General features: G+C 34.0%; 1 protein-coding gene across 1 annotated transcript; it reads left to right on the top strand.

Annotated features, from left to right (window-relative positions):
- Positions 1 to 3178: 3178 nt before the first annotated feature.
- LOC123673037 (trans-1,2-dihydrobenzene-1,2-diol dehydrogenase-like) lies at positions 3179 to 13742 on the top strand. Its single transcript, XM_045607444.1, has 5 exons — positions 3179 to 3474; positions 7315 to 7516; positions 9000 to 9291; positions 10756 to 11153; positions 13365 to 13742. The coding sequence occupies exons 2-5, from the start codon at positions 7315 to 7317 to the stop codon at positions 13472 to 13474; spliced, it is 1002 nt and encodes a 333-aa protein (XP_045463400.1). The 5' UTR covers positions 3179 to 3474; the 3' UTR covers positions 13475 to 13742.
- Positions 13743 to 15263: the final 1521 nt, after the last annotated feature.

The following is a 15263-nucleotide window of genomic DNA, read 5'->3' on the forward strand; positions in this document are numbered from 1 at the left end:
TTTTAAAAATGTACCTTATACGGCCAAATATCTATCCACAAAATTTGAAATTTTTACCATCAATAGTTTCCATAATAATCTAATAGGCCACTCACCTTGGGACACCCGATATACCTAAATTGTTATTGAAATAGAGTAGTTAGTAAAAAGTCAAGTATTCTACGATTCCAACCCTCAGAAAATAGAAACTATTTTCACAACCAAAAGCAAGTCAAATATTGAAGCCTATATTCAGCTCGGGTGAATGGTGATCAAAAATTCGTCTGAACTTGGATAGGTGATACCAATCGTTTTTATTTCAATTGAATTACAAAATTTGACCCGCTAAAATTAATATCCACATTAATCATATCGCTTTAAGAATGCAGTCATGGAATAGACTATTCTGGAAAAAAACAAATTTTGCTTCTTATTAGTCTACTTTGAAATTGAATATTTTTGTTTAGTAATCTTTTACCATAAAAGTCGCCTAGTACCTAGATAATAATATCGAGCTTATTGCGAATTCAATACACATAATTTCAAGACGCTTGAAATTGCATATTTCATTTGAAAGAGCATTGGTGATTTATAGCGTGCGTTGTAATTGAACTCAGAATAGACCTGAAAAATCACAGTTCTCTTCCTTATAAAATAAAAAACTATTTCGAGATCATCATTTTGTGTCCAACCATTTATAATGGACTAGTTTAGTGATGTTGATAATACTATATTTGACACGATAGAATTAAAATATAGAGCAAAACTGATAAATCAGTGAAAAATTCTTGAAAATCCATCAATAAATGACTGAGAAATATATTATTTAAATTTACGTATTTTAGCGCGGAACGTCTTTGGTCTGTGACGTCACGGCACTTGCCTGTGATCGCTACACCATAAATTACGTTTAAATACTTAGCCGCGCCAAGGCTCTCGCGCCGTTTGTAGTTGTACAGTGTAGTTTTAACTCGAGTTTTGTTTTTATGTCACCATAATGGAAGAAGGCTTCGTGAAAGGACAAAGTGATAATTTGCCTAAAATAGATATATTCTCAGTGATGGAGTTTTTTTCTTCAAATCCATCTTATATCAGTGCTGAAATAAAAGGAGTTAAACTTTTCAAGTAACTATCTACTTTTGAGTTTGCTTCATCATGGTTCAACTTATAATGATGATTTATTTAAAAAACGTTTCATAAACAGTTTATAGTTGAGTACTAGTTGTTGAAGTCTTTCAATGTCAAAACATATTTATGTGAGGAGTAAAAAGTAAAAAGAGAAAAAAGTAATTTATATGTATGTATACAGGGTGTTCCTAAATTGAACGTACAAACGAAAGGGGGAGATTCCTTAAGTGAGTTTAAGAAAAAAAGTCCCATAAACATGGGGTCGCAAACGTTTCGTTTTCGAGATACAGAGTGTTGAAGTTTGAATTTTTTTCAAGTTTTTTTCTCATAGTATCTACACTTCACAAGATATTCAACTGAAATTTGGCATAGATATTACATTTGAGAGTTCTCACCACGTGACATGACAATTTCGATAGAAGATCTACAGGGTGATATTTTTTCTGGAACACTGCCACCTGTTCTACTGCAGAACTTTTTTTGGTGAGCAACTGTTAATTTGAAAAAATGTAAAAAGAAGCTTTGTTCTTATACTGAACTTTTCGGTCCCCTGTAGTTTTGTCGTATCTACCAACGATTTCGAGAAAAAAAATTTTGAACGATTCTCTCGAAATCCTCGTGAAAATCCAAATTATGATGGGAAGGCCACTTTGTAAGCTGTGGTGAATGAATTCAGTGTCAGTTTTTATGGAAATTTTCCTGATCTGTAGCGATGATTCATAAAGATTCGATAAACCCGTATAATCAACACAAAAAATGTATTACAACAAGGAACGTAAAACTAAAAAAAAATCATAACAAGAAAACTAAGTAACCGCAAAGGACTGAACTACAGCAAATGTTGAAACTGTCCTCCCCCAACTCTTATACAAGCTTCTGTTTTTCGTCTCATAGACGATCGAACTCTTTCAAACACTCCCGGAGTATTCCTAACTGTATCAAATGCGCCTATTATACGATTTCTCAGTTCTTCTACGGTGTTCACGGGTGTCGAGTATACTAGAGATTTCAGGTGGCCCCATAAAAAGAAATCTAAACTATTTAAGTCTGGGGATCTGGCGGGCCATGACTGAGGACCCCCCCGTCCAATCCACCTGTTTTCATAATTTTCGTCCAAATACTCCCTTGCCAAAACTGAAAAATGAGCAGGGGCACTGTCATGCATGAACCACATTTCTCGTCGTAGCATAAGAGGTATATCTTCCAATAACAAGGGCAAATCGTTTTCTACAAAATGTCTGTATGATTGACCTGTTAATCGACCTGGCAAGAAGAAAGGACCAATCAAATCATCACCAATATTACCACCCCACACATTTAGTGAAAATTGCTCTTGAAAATGGGTTTCTACATATCCATGCGGATTCTCCTCAGTCCATACGTGTTCATTATGAAAATTGATAATTGAAGTCCTTGAGAAGCAGGCTTCAGGCATCAGTGAAGACGAGTGGGCGTGGTTACCGAACCTCATCACAATAAAAGTATGGTTGTTCATGAGACAGATTACTCACCGAAGTTTGAGGAAATACTAACCGCTTTTGAAGGAATTTCATATATACGGACCACCTTCTTACTAACCATGGTAACCAAGGTGATATAAGGACCATACCCTTATAGTGATATTTTTCATTATCCTTAAAAAATCCCTATACATTCAAACTGTTGTTGCATGAAATATTATATTCAGAATTCCAACTTACCGAAGTAACATTTTTTAATCATTTTCGAAGGAAAAAACTGATATTTTCATTCAAATTTCAAATTAGTCACATCCATCATTATAAATATGATATGATGATAATTATTGGGTTCTAGGGGTGTTTTTCCGTATGATATGAATTGACGTTCACAAAATATATTGAATCCAAATAGATCTATGAAGTTATATTTGCGTTGAGATCGTTAAGGTATTCTCCTAAACTGAATCCACTTGCTTCATCAATAATTCCAACACTACGCCACTGCATTAATCTTAAAATATGATTCAGTATTATGCATTACGTAATTCAAGGTTGAATAATATATAAGTGGCAAACTGCACGATGAGATTTCTCGGAGTGTTTTGGACACAACGAGAACTCATCCAAATAAAAACAAGATAAATTATCCTAGACGTCCCTACCCACAACTCGATTCGTATACGCCATTCGTCAGAATTGATTTCTAGTTTTATTTGTACTTGTAATCGCTAAGAAAATTCGTTCATTTTATACATATCTCAGAATGCTACCTGATAATCACGTTGATTGCGTTTTGAATGCTATTTGAAGGTTAAACGACGTCGAAAGCAATAGAGTGAACGAACACATAACCTCAGAAGTTTATTGATTAAAGAAAGGTTACAGTGTAAATCTACACATTTCAAAGGTGAGTTTTGCCTTAACCCATAATTATGGACCTAATTTATAGTCATTATTTGTCTTGAGTTTTTTCAGTTTCATGGAAGCAATAATCTTCGAATAAAAAAATGGAATATATTGCTTACTTGAATTTCAAATAGACCCATGAAAAATTATCTCCGAAAATTAAATATAGTAGGTAACATTGATACACCAGTGGCGTCGGCAGCCTTATAATATCGACCTACTGAATATAATTCAATTAGGAAGGTACATACTACAATTTGAATAAGTGTGCACTCCATATGATTCATTTTGAATTACAAGGGTACGAAAAAGGAAGTAATGCAAAATCTGTTGGTGAATCGAAATGAATATCACGAAAGCCTTCATTGTTTTCAAAGTCACAAATATCGATATCTTGTTATGGTATAATCTATAATATTTTCTGATAGATCAAGAAGAAATTTATGCTTAATTATTAGATATGTCCTGAATGAATTTACACAATGACAATAAGTCTTGCTAATCTAAGAATTACATGAAAGTGTATTATTATTGTATAAGCATTATTGAGAACATACTTTGAATATTTTCATGTAATTGTTTTGACTGTAACATTCGCAATTTCAGATCTTGGTATTTTTAAGATTGGGGGTATAATTGACATGGATGTAAACACCTTCGCAGATTATTTGATTGATACGATAGTTCGCTTGAGGGATGGAAATACGACAAAGATAAAGCTTACTTATGAGAATATTGGAAAAAAAATCTAGATCACTACAAGCCATTTGAAAGCTTTCTATGATAAAAATATATTCAATGAAGAAATGATTAAGGGATTATCTAACTTGATTTAAGTCGACAATATTCCGAGTATAGAAATAAATTGCAAAGTCTGATAAGGAGAGCGAAGATAGAAACAATGAATAACTTTATTTAGATAACACTTCCAAAGCGAAGTGTCGATCTCCAGACCTGAAACAACTATCTTGTCAAATCAGGTGATCAGGCATTCAAATTACCTTTTTTATATTAATATTTTTTCGAAGGGTTAAGATCATCATTAGGGAGCTAACTGGTCACCTTGTTTTTTACCCATTACACTAGCTGGTCACTTTTTGTCCGAGGGTTAATTTTTATGAAATATTGAATTTTCTTAATTTACCCATTACCAATGTTTGCCGAAATGTCGGTAACAACCTCTCATATGATGGAAACAGCCAAAATAACAATCCAATATATAGTCCATTATCAATATCATGACAACAATTAGAAAATCAAATATCAGGAGATCTGCAAATATGAGGAAACCTCGATCAAGTTGTCCATAGCACTAAAAAAAGGTCCAAAAATTGAGATGATATTGATTTCGGAGGAAACAGCGCAAATAATACAGGATCCGAAAAATTGAGTAATACAAATGATGGATAAGGACTGCATTGGATCCAGCCACCAAGCAAACTGAAGCTCTTATCAACAAGGCAAAACAAAGACACCTGAAAGAATTAAAATCAGATCCCACCATCAAAATCCTCCGAGCACACATTGGAAACGCGACGGTCATCATGGATGTGGACCAATACAAACAAAAAATCAAGATGTTAGAAGCAGGAGAATACAAGAATTTGAAGGAGGCTCTAACCTCTCCAGATCCCTGTATAAAAACAAGTATGAATTCCCAGATCCTTTCATAAGACCAAGTCTGAAGCCGCATTACAGCAAACCTCACATATATACGGTATCCCAAAAATACACAAGGAAAACACCCCCTTGAGATCGATCATCAGCTCGACTAAAGCCTCTTGTTATTCCTTCAAGTTCCTCCTCTAAGAGGCCATTCAACATCAATGGTGAATAATACATTTCATAGAAACCATGCGCACCCAGGAAATCATAGTAAGCGTTGACCCATCCAGCTTTTTCACAAATGTCCCCACAGACCCTCGAGAGAATAAATGCAATTGCAATAATGCATATGCTCACAGACAACATACTTCTTCTACTAACAAGAAATCGGAAAAGGCCATGGGTTTACCATTGTTCCCGGTACTGGCATATACATATAAATATGAAAGATTTCGAGGGGACAGAACTGGACCAATATGTGTTTAAACCGAAACTATGGTGAAGATACGTGGATTACGCATTTGTAATCTGGCCTCATGGAAAATAGATCCTTACAGGATTCCTAGAGAACCTCAACAGCAAAGAGGATTCCAAAAAATTCAATATGGAAATCGGGGAAAATCATCAACGTTTTTTCCTAGATGCGCTCGTACACAAACAGGAGGGAATTCCTCGAACAAAGATTTACAGAAAGCCAACGAACTCCACGTAGACTCTAACCAGAATCTCAGCATCAAATTAAGAGTAGACAGAGCAACTGAAGTAGCTCAAACGTGGATGATAAGAAAGAGAAATTTGACAAGATCACAGGAATTCTCAAGGAGAATGGCTGCCCGAAGAAGATACTAGAAATACCCGAGTCAATAGAACACAATAACCACAATCATTTCATATGTGAAAGGTTTATCAGAAAAACTGAGAAGAATTGGTAATGGATGCAGTGTGAAAACAGCATTCCACACAAAAGACACTATCATGGTTAACCTTATCAAGGTGAAACCTACCAACCAAGATCAAAGAACTAAAACTTATGTATACCGAATACCATGTACGAGTGACCTCAAATTTGCGTCAACATGAACACCCAAAAACCTGACAACTTCTTTAGCTTTCAATGATATGTCATAGTAGCATATATCAAATATGCTGTCATTCACAGTTCTCAGCGAAAATAGAATACATTCATTCTTATCAACGTTCATGACTAGTGCATTTTCCGTGCACCAGTTTTCGAATTGGTCTATTAGGGACATACAGATAGCTTTGAGATCTTTCAGGTCTGAAGCAGAGACAGCAATACAGGTGTCATCAACAAAAATGATTAATTTGATCAAGATTGATATCAGATGTTCGGGTAGATCATTTATGAAAATAATGAAAAGCTGTGGTCCTAGTATGAAGCCCTGTGGAACTCTTTGGTTGCATACACGTCTGTTTGACCACTGGCTGTCCACCTTTACAGACATGGTACGCCTTGTAATGAAGCCGCATATTCAATCTAGGGAAACTCCTCGAAAGCCCAAAGAATAGAGTTTATTCAGGAGTATTACAGTAAACTGCTCTCGAGAGGAATCCAGACCTTTAGTACTATTCTTTCTATGACCTTGGAAAAGACACTCAGAATGGAGATTGGTTTGTAATTGCAGATATCTTCGACATCATTTTTTTTATGAATTGGTATAACCAAGGAGTGTTTTAGTGAATTGGGGAACATACCAGATGAGACCGAGAGATTGATCAATCGAGAAAGCGGCTCAGATAATATGTTCGGAAATCGCTTTTAATATTTTAACCGAGACAAAATCAGCACCAACACTCTTTTTACTTTTCAATGACTAGATCTGATCCAAGACTTCGCACTGACTTACCGGATGAAAAAAGAATTTATGTTCATGTAAGGAAGATGTAGTGCATGAACAAGAAAACTTATTGCTATATCATCAAGCAATATTTCTGCTTGCTACAGAAGAAAAATGGTCTGCAAAAGAATCAGCTATAAGTAGAGTGTCAGAAATTTAAACACCAGTTATATTCAAGTTCATGTTTGTCGAATAATTTCAACCCTTAGGCAAATAATTTTTTGGCGCCTCCATCGCCGGAAAAGCTTTTAGGATGTAACATGAAAAGATGGCAGCCGAACTCGTAAATTTCACAAAGTTGCAACTTAAATGGCTGCTTCACCTCAAAATTCAGATATTAAGTAGGTATTAAATCGTTGCTGATGTTCACTTTGCAGATGCCTCCTTTACGATGGGGAGTGGTGGGAGCTGGTAAAATAACGCATGATTTTGTTACTGCTATACAAATATTTCCTGATAGACACACAGTGGTCGCTGTTGGAAGCGGAAATAAGGCTAATGCTGAGAGATTTGCGGAAGAACACAATATTCCTGAAGCCTGTGAAGGGTACGAAAGCATTGCAACAAATGCAAATATCGGTAAGTTATTCTAGCTTTATATCCATTTTATCACTTTTCATACAAATTTCCCTCATCCAATTCCTAACCACACTAGGTACTGCTTAGCTTCAGTACAACGTGAACTGATAACTCGAATCAGAAATTGACGAAGCCGAGCGATTTTCCACATTTTCAATTCAAAGTCGGAAAATAAAGGTGTTAAGTTCTCGTTCGACCACCTAGTATATATAAAGTAAACAACCGCTCAAGTAAATGTGTAAATGTTCGAACATCACATATAAATATAAAGAGATATCCTTATTGTACTTCTGGAAAACTCAAAATAGCTCTCTGTATTATAGATCTTCTTCCTTATAAAAGACATAACAGAAATTCAAATTTTCTACAAGATGGTTATGACATGCGAGACACTAAGATCTACTGATTCCCATAGAAAAACTTCTGCTCTTTCTGAATATTTCCATCAAATTCCAATATTCTACTATATAGGGTGTTGAATCTCAGCTTGTGAAATGTCCCACATTTTTCTAATACGGCATTGAATTTTCTGATCAGTTCAAAGATGAATCGATGGACACCACCATTCGCTTCTTAACGCTTCAAGAACGAAGAACTTTTGTTGGCTTTGGTTCACATTGAAACACCCAAACTGCTGACTGGGCTTTTCCTTCTGGCTCGTAGGCATATATCCACAACTCATCGCCTGTGACGAAGTTGTATATCGCTTTGGATGCACCACAGTTGTCTTTCGAAATCATTTTACGGCACCAATGGACACTAGCAATTTTTTGAGCATCATTTAACAAATGTGAAATTCAACTTGCACAGAGCTACCGAACACACATATGTTCGTGCAAAATCTGATGTATGCTAGTCATACTGATGCTTAAACATCTCTCGATTTCCTAATATGTCACATGATAATTTTCTCCAAATAGTTTTCGCACAGCTTCAATATTTTCCGGCACAACAACTAACTTTGGACGACCTTCTTTAACTTCGTCTGTGAGCGAACTAAGTCCACGTTTTAATTAAGTATACCAGCGATATACAGTGGCTTTGAATGGTGTTTCATCGCCAAAAGTTGTATTTAGTTGATAGATGCATTTTTCTCAAGTTAGACCACGTCGAAAGTCATCATTTTCCAGAGCTCGAAAATTTTCACGAGTTAAATCCATATTTTGTCAGTGATGAAATTTTCAATTTACTGTAAACAACAGAAATTGTGACCGTACGTCAAAAAGTTATTAATACTAATAACACAAAGAATGTCAAATTTTACGATATCAATATCAGATTTCACCTGGCAATATCAGAGTTGCCAATTCTCATTACGTAAATAGCAGCCCTCGTATCATAAAATACCTTCTATTATAATTTCAAAAATCTACAATAATAATTTTGAACCATAAAACCTGCTTCATACTTCATGCTTATACATTTTCAATTTTTTGAAGGAAACGATGATTAAAGGAATCTGCTGATGAATTTGATATTTTAGATGTTGTGTACATTGGAAATCTCAATCCTCAACATTATAGCACTACTAAATTGATGCTTGAACATGGAAAACCTGTGTTATGCGAAAAACCGTTCACAATGAACGAGAAACATACAAGAGAACTGGTGAACCTAGCAAGATGCAAGAACATTTTTTTGATGGAAGCCGTATGGTCGAGATGCTTTCCCGCTTATCGAAAAGCTGAAGAACTGATTAGTAATGGTAGCATTGGAGATGTTCTCTACGCCAATGTGAATTTCGGATTCGATCTTCAAAAGAAAGACAGAATTACGTAAGTGTGATATATACTTCAAGCAGAAATAGATATATGTACTTATAACTAATAACGGTCTCTGTTGCGCACTTGTTTTAGTTCTCCTATCATCCAAACAAAACTATAATTCACCTCATTTTTGGATTCGATAGATTCATTGATGAAAGATTGTGAAATAATCAGTGGCGGATCATAGCAGAGGCGCACGAGGCGCGTGCTTCATATATTTCCAGTCGGGGGGCGCTGAACAGGGTATTTATATTTTAACTAGTTAATCTCTATCTTTCGGGATATTTAGCATATTTAACTTGTTACATTTTGAGGCCCCATGTGAAATAATACAAATTTCTGGATCTCATATACAGTCTGCAAAAGCCAAATTAAATATTTCGATTATCTTGGTAACTGTACATTTTCATGGAAAATCCCGGAACTCTTTATTTAAATTTTAAATTGTCATTCTTCTTCGTAAAAATGTGAACCTTACCTTCAACCTCCTCCGAATAAAACCCCCAATATTTCAAATTGGAAGTATGCGCTTGTGCTACATCGTGTGAAAGGTCTATTCCAAAAGTTATCATTTTCATTTTTATTTTACCTAAAAATCAAAATAGAAAAACTGAAATCATAAATTTGGTACAATATCAAAAACTAAAATGTAATAAAAAATGAATCAAGTATATTATGAACGTTAATGAAGTAGATGTTCACAGTGTTCACCTCGAACCGAGCCACGAACTCATTGGTAACATCCTAACCTCAAATAAAAATGTATTCCAACATTATTCAACATTTCAGAAATGAATAATTTAATCGCAAGTGTTATTATAGTCAAAGATCGAATAACGCTTTTGATTTTTGTCCATCACTTCTGGGATGTTGAATAATGATGGAAAAAAAATTATTTTAGGTTAGGATGTTACCAAGGCGTTCGCGGTGAACAATTTGAACATCTTTCTTGATGTTGTACCAAATTCTTTTTGTCACTGAATGTTATGTTTTCTTTTTTGATGTTTGCAATAGAAATGAAATTTATATCATTCCTGAATAGATAATGAAGAGACCTTTCACACCTTTGAAATTCTTGTTGTCGCCAAAAATTTTAACCCCGTCGTGGAGCATAAAGCTTCAACTACGGTGCAGAGAGCTGTGGCAACTTACTGAACCGCTAATCTTCATTGGCTACGGGCGTGTTGATCTGGCATTAGAGACCAACATGTGCAGTGCAGGGTGCATTCGAGATTCAAAATAATTTTATGGATCGTTATTCCAAAATAATAATCTTTATCAATAAATCTATCGATAATATTGATCAATTCATATAAATTTATTATTATCTGAAAACAATAGTTACATAAATTGAAGAGAAAAAATTTGGATTGTTTTGTCTATTCAAGCCGATAGTTCGAATGATGTACGGCTGTATAAAATATTGTCAGTGTTACGTACTTACCTACATATCACAAATTTTCTTTCCTACAGAAACAAGGAGCTAGGTGGTGGTGCAATCCTTGATATCGGTGTATATTGTCTTCAGTTTCAACAGTTTGTTTTCCGCGGGCTTCAACCAACCAACATAGTGGTCAATGGTGCTCTGACCAAAGATGGAGTGGATGGCACTACTGGCGCTTTGATTTCTTACCCTGATGGTAAATTAGCTTCAATTACTTGCTCAGCTGAACTACAAATGCCAAATGAAGGAATAATCGTCGGTACCAAGGGAACATTAAGATTGCCGAACTTTTGGTGTCCCACTCAACTGATTGCTCATGACCAAACTTATAATTTTGATCTTCCTCAGAGCGAAGTGGAATTTCGGCATATGAACAGCGCTGGATTATCATACGAAGCAGATGAGGTTAAACGATGTCTTGAAGCAGGTAAATTATTTCTGATGGTTTCATATCAACCAGAAAAATTTCATTCAAAAACTTGTACAAGGTGTGTCTTTGACTTGTACATATATTTCAACAGTAGACACTTGAGGTCTAAAGAAACACTTTTTTCCCTTATCTTTTTTTCCGATTCGGCTCGGTTGAAAAGATACAGAGGCTGTTGAAAATCCATAACAAATTATTTTTTGGTTTCGTCTCTCAAATAGTTTTATCGAAGGAAATGATTTTTGGAATATAGTTTTTAATTGATATGATGCATATTCTCCCATTATAAAATTGTTAATACGCTCAATAATTTTGTGGGGATTGAGAATTCGTTAAATTTGAAAAAACTTTTTCTGAAGCAATGATCAGAAATTATTTTTTATTTATTTTTTTTTTGTTATACTAGGAGAATCCTCATATACTAACTTAACTTATGAATGATCGAACTGTGTGAGACTTCGTGTTTGAAGAATAGGTACTACGTACCCAATAAATATAACCTGCTGTTTTCAGGTTCCGGTCATGCATTTGCCATTGACTTTTCGATTTTTTTGTTTGTATCTCTTTTACTGTTCCTATCGTGCGGTATTAAGCTTCCATAGAAGATTTCCTATTTGATATTTGAAATTGTGTTTAATCACTGAGTAAAAATAACCATGAAATTCAACTTCATCTTCACTGATTTGAAGCCGCTTTAAGATGAAATTCCTTTCCTGGTTCATCTAGATTTCAACATCTAGGGCGGTAGACAAAAATTCGTTTTGACATGTATTTTTTTTTCTTCGGGGAGGTATCGGTCATGCTCCGGGGGGGTAATAGCCTCCGGGCACCACCTGGATTCAACATTGCGGTTCATAGATGTGCAGTTTTGTTTCAGAGAACGAAAATTATTACACCCCGCATCTGTGGGTGAGTGTCTTAATTGAAAGGGCTATTTCATAAACGGAGAGAGAACCATTTTTATAATGTTTAGGACCAGCTTATGAAAATTCAGGATGTGTTTTATTCGCAAGAAACGACTGGACGTTTGAAAACGTTGATGAAGATTTTATTTTATTTTCATTCAAATTATTAATTATCCGGGAAATCAGTTTTTTTAAGTGTTCTCTTTCTTCGAGAAATAATTCATGGAAAGCCTTTCATCAATAATGCTCGATATTATCATCAAGATCAAATATACCATACAGAGTGTTAGCTATATGGAATGTCGAAATGGTACCTGTGAAATTTTCAAGCTTGAAATTAATTTCGTGATTCAGCTGTATTCAGAAAAATGAATAAAGAAAACAAAATTCAAACATTCACAATTGTAATTGAATTTTGACACTTCTTTTCAACAATTTAAAAATGAATAAATGAATAATGAAAAAAGTTACTTTTCGATTTTTAAGGATTAACATGAAAGGTAAATGATAATGATACTAATGATATAAAAATAACCAATTTTATGTAAAAGCATTCTTCAATTTTGTTATGGAACAAGAGAAATTGTATCATCAAAAAATTATGGTTTATTCATGAAAAAAATTGGAGGTTTTTTCAAATGAAGATTTTTTTTTAATAATTTTTTTATTCATCATCATGGTCCTCTGCGCTGGCATCTGGCGTACTGTTTCCACTTCCACGCAGACATCAGTGGTATAGTAAATACGGCTAGTCTCTTGAAGAGTTACCAAACCTACCAATTTGAAGACCCCGAAACACTGAAAGCTGAGACATATGAACTGATTTCTCAATTTTAAATATCTTATGTCGAAATTGAATTTTTCACTGAAAAATGAAAAAATTTTCCAACAATATAATGCTTTCAAATATTTTTCGCGTTCATCAAAATTTCATTCTGTAATCTGCTCATACACCGAAATATTCCATTGATAAATAGCTTGTCAAAAACTGCGCTATTAACATTAACATTGGTTTGAACTATAAGACATTTCCAAGGTTGTAAAATGAATTTTGATTCACGTCAACTGAAACGTGATATCCATAAAATCACAAAGAAAATGCATGGAATATCTTGAAATTTTCATGAATTTCTCCTGGAATATGTAGATCAAATTTCTACTTCTTATAATATTTTTACTGAACCTATTTCGAATCATGGATACGAAATTATTCAGCAAACCTCATGCCAATATTGCGTTGACTATAAATAATATTCTCGCAGTCTTGTTTTGCGATCATAATATCAAAATAATTGTTCTGTTTCAGGTGAACGTGAAAGTCCCAGGATTACTTTAGATGAAACCATACAACTGGCTAAGTGGATGGACACGATGAGGAAAGCGGTGGGATTGCAGTTTCCAGAAGATTTAGAATGAGGAACGAACATTTTATCGGCTTTTAAAATGAAAATCGTAATGATTGCATTTTTTTTTTGTTAGGCAGAATTGGGTTAAACCACCAACAGTCTTCGTTATCCAATCAAAAAACCATTAAAAACCATATTTACTAAATATTTATAGGGTTTTATTTCTAGTTCTGAAGAAGTCTAATCAATTCTTGTGTAATTGTTCAGAACGAATTCTCATATTTCAAAACATTTATTATACTCTTATCTAATTAAAATAAAACTATAGGGTTCTCCAATAAGGTTTCATTTCGAATAATCCACTATCTGGGGAGCTGTGACTTTTGAAGTTGTCATTCTCCCCCTTTAACATTATCTGTGTCACTCAATCCGAATTTTACTCTGAAAACGGAAGGCAATAAAAATAGACAATTATGAAATAATGACGACACGTGGACACGAGCATGCGCAATATTTCCTTTTTGTCAGTACTTCGGAAAGAAGAATCTGGAATATAATGCTTGTTTCATTAAAAATAGGCCTTCTGGCCATTAAAGCACATCTGCAAAATATTCTCTATTTTTAGGGCCATAATAAGAATGATTAAGCTTTTCTGGAGATAGAGAATCATAGGATTAAAACAAATATTTTTTTTCAAATTGAAATGACAGTTCTTTCATTTTTATTATCCATGTTATTATACTAATACCAAATTCGCAGTTCCGTTCAATTCATTCCGTTATTTCATGCCGAGTGAACCTGGTGTCATTTTAAAGAATAAAGTGGTCAATTTCGAAAACATTACAGTGAAAGTACAAGTGAAAAATTCAAAAAAGATACCTTCATCTGAAGACATTTTTTATTTGATTCACCATCAATAGGTACATTTTATGAAAATCCAAATTAATTGATTTTTCTGTTTCTTTGTATAAGAATATATCTTCATTTTCAATTAAATTTACAAAAAAAGGAAACTTTTCAAATCATTTGTCATCTGCGAATAGCTTCAATTTGATCAGAATTTCTCATGTGTACACGATGGTCTGATTTCTTCACTGTATTATAGGCGAACTAGTGAAGTCAAGAGGCATCTTTTAGAGGTGAACATTTTTTTGCCTTAACTTTAAATTTGAATCAATATGCGGACTAGACTTACTTCCTAATTGTGAAAATTCATCGAAGAACGAAATCGAAATTGTTCGTTCTTGTTACCAGATGATATCCGCATATATATTTGTTTTTCCTAATAATTATATTAGATCGGACAAAGTAATATCTGTGTCTGATTCGGACGACAAAAGCGGAAACATTAGGTACCACTCATTATTAGCGCAATTTCACGATACAAATTGAAAATAATAAACTTGTAAAATAATTTAACCATGATATTAGGATACTATTATAAAATCAACAAGCTTGAAATGTTTTTTTTAATTTCGATGCAATAATTTTTTTTTTTTCAATGAAAATATAGCAGTTCGAAAAATTACTTAATTCTTCTTGTCGGAAGGCAAATCATGGCAAAAGGTTGGATAGTTCCTTAGACGACCAGAATCTCAAAGAAAAAGAAATAAATAATAATTAATACATTCTTCGTGATATCAGATTCGATCATCACTGTCTATATCAAAAGTTTTCATAGAAAAATATTCAGCCGATATGTCTGAGAATTATTCGATTTAAAAATGAATTAAAAGAATGTGTATAATGCACATTTCAAAATCGAATTCAGTAGAATTGTTGAATAACATATTGATCAACAACTTGCTGTGTTTTTTCGACGTCATGACATTTTGCAGGGAACAGCATGAATTATTGTT

Source organism: Harmonia axyridis, chromosome 2, assembly GCF_914767665.1.
Source record: "Harmonia axyridis chromosome 2, icHarAxyr1.1, whole genome shotgun sequence".
Classification (NCBI taxonomy): domain Eukaryota; kingdom Metazoa; phylum Arthropoda; class Insecta; order Coleoptera; family Coccinellidae; genus Harmonia; species Harmonia axyridis.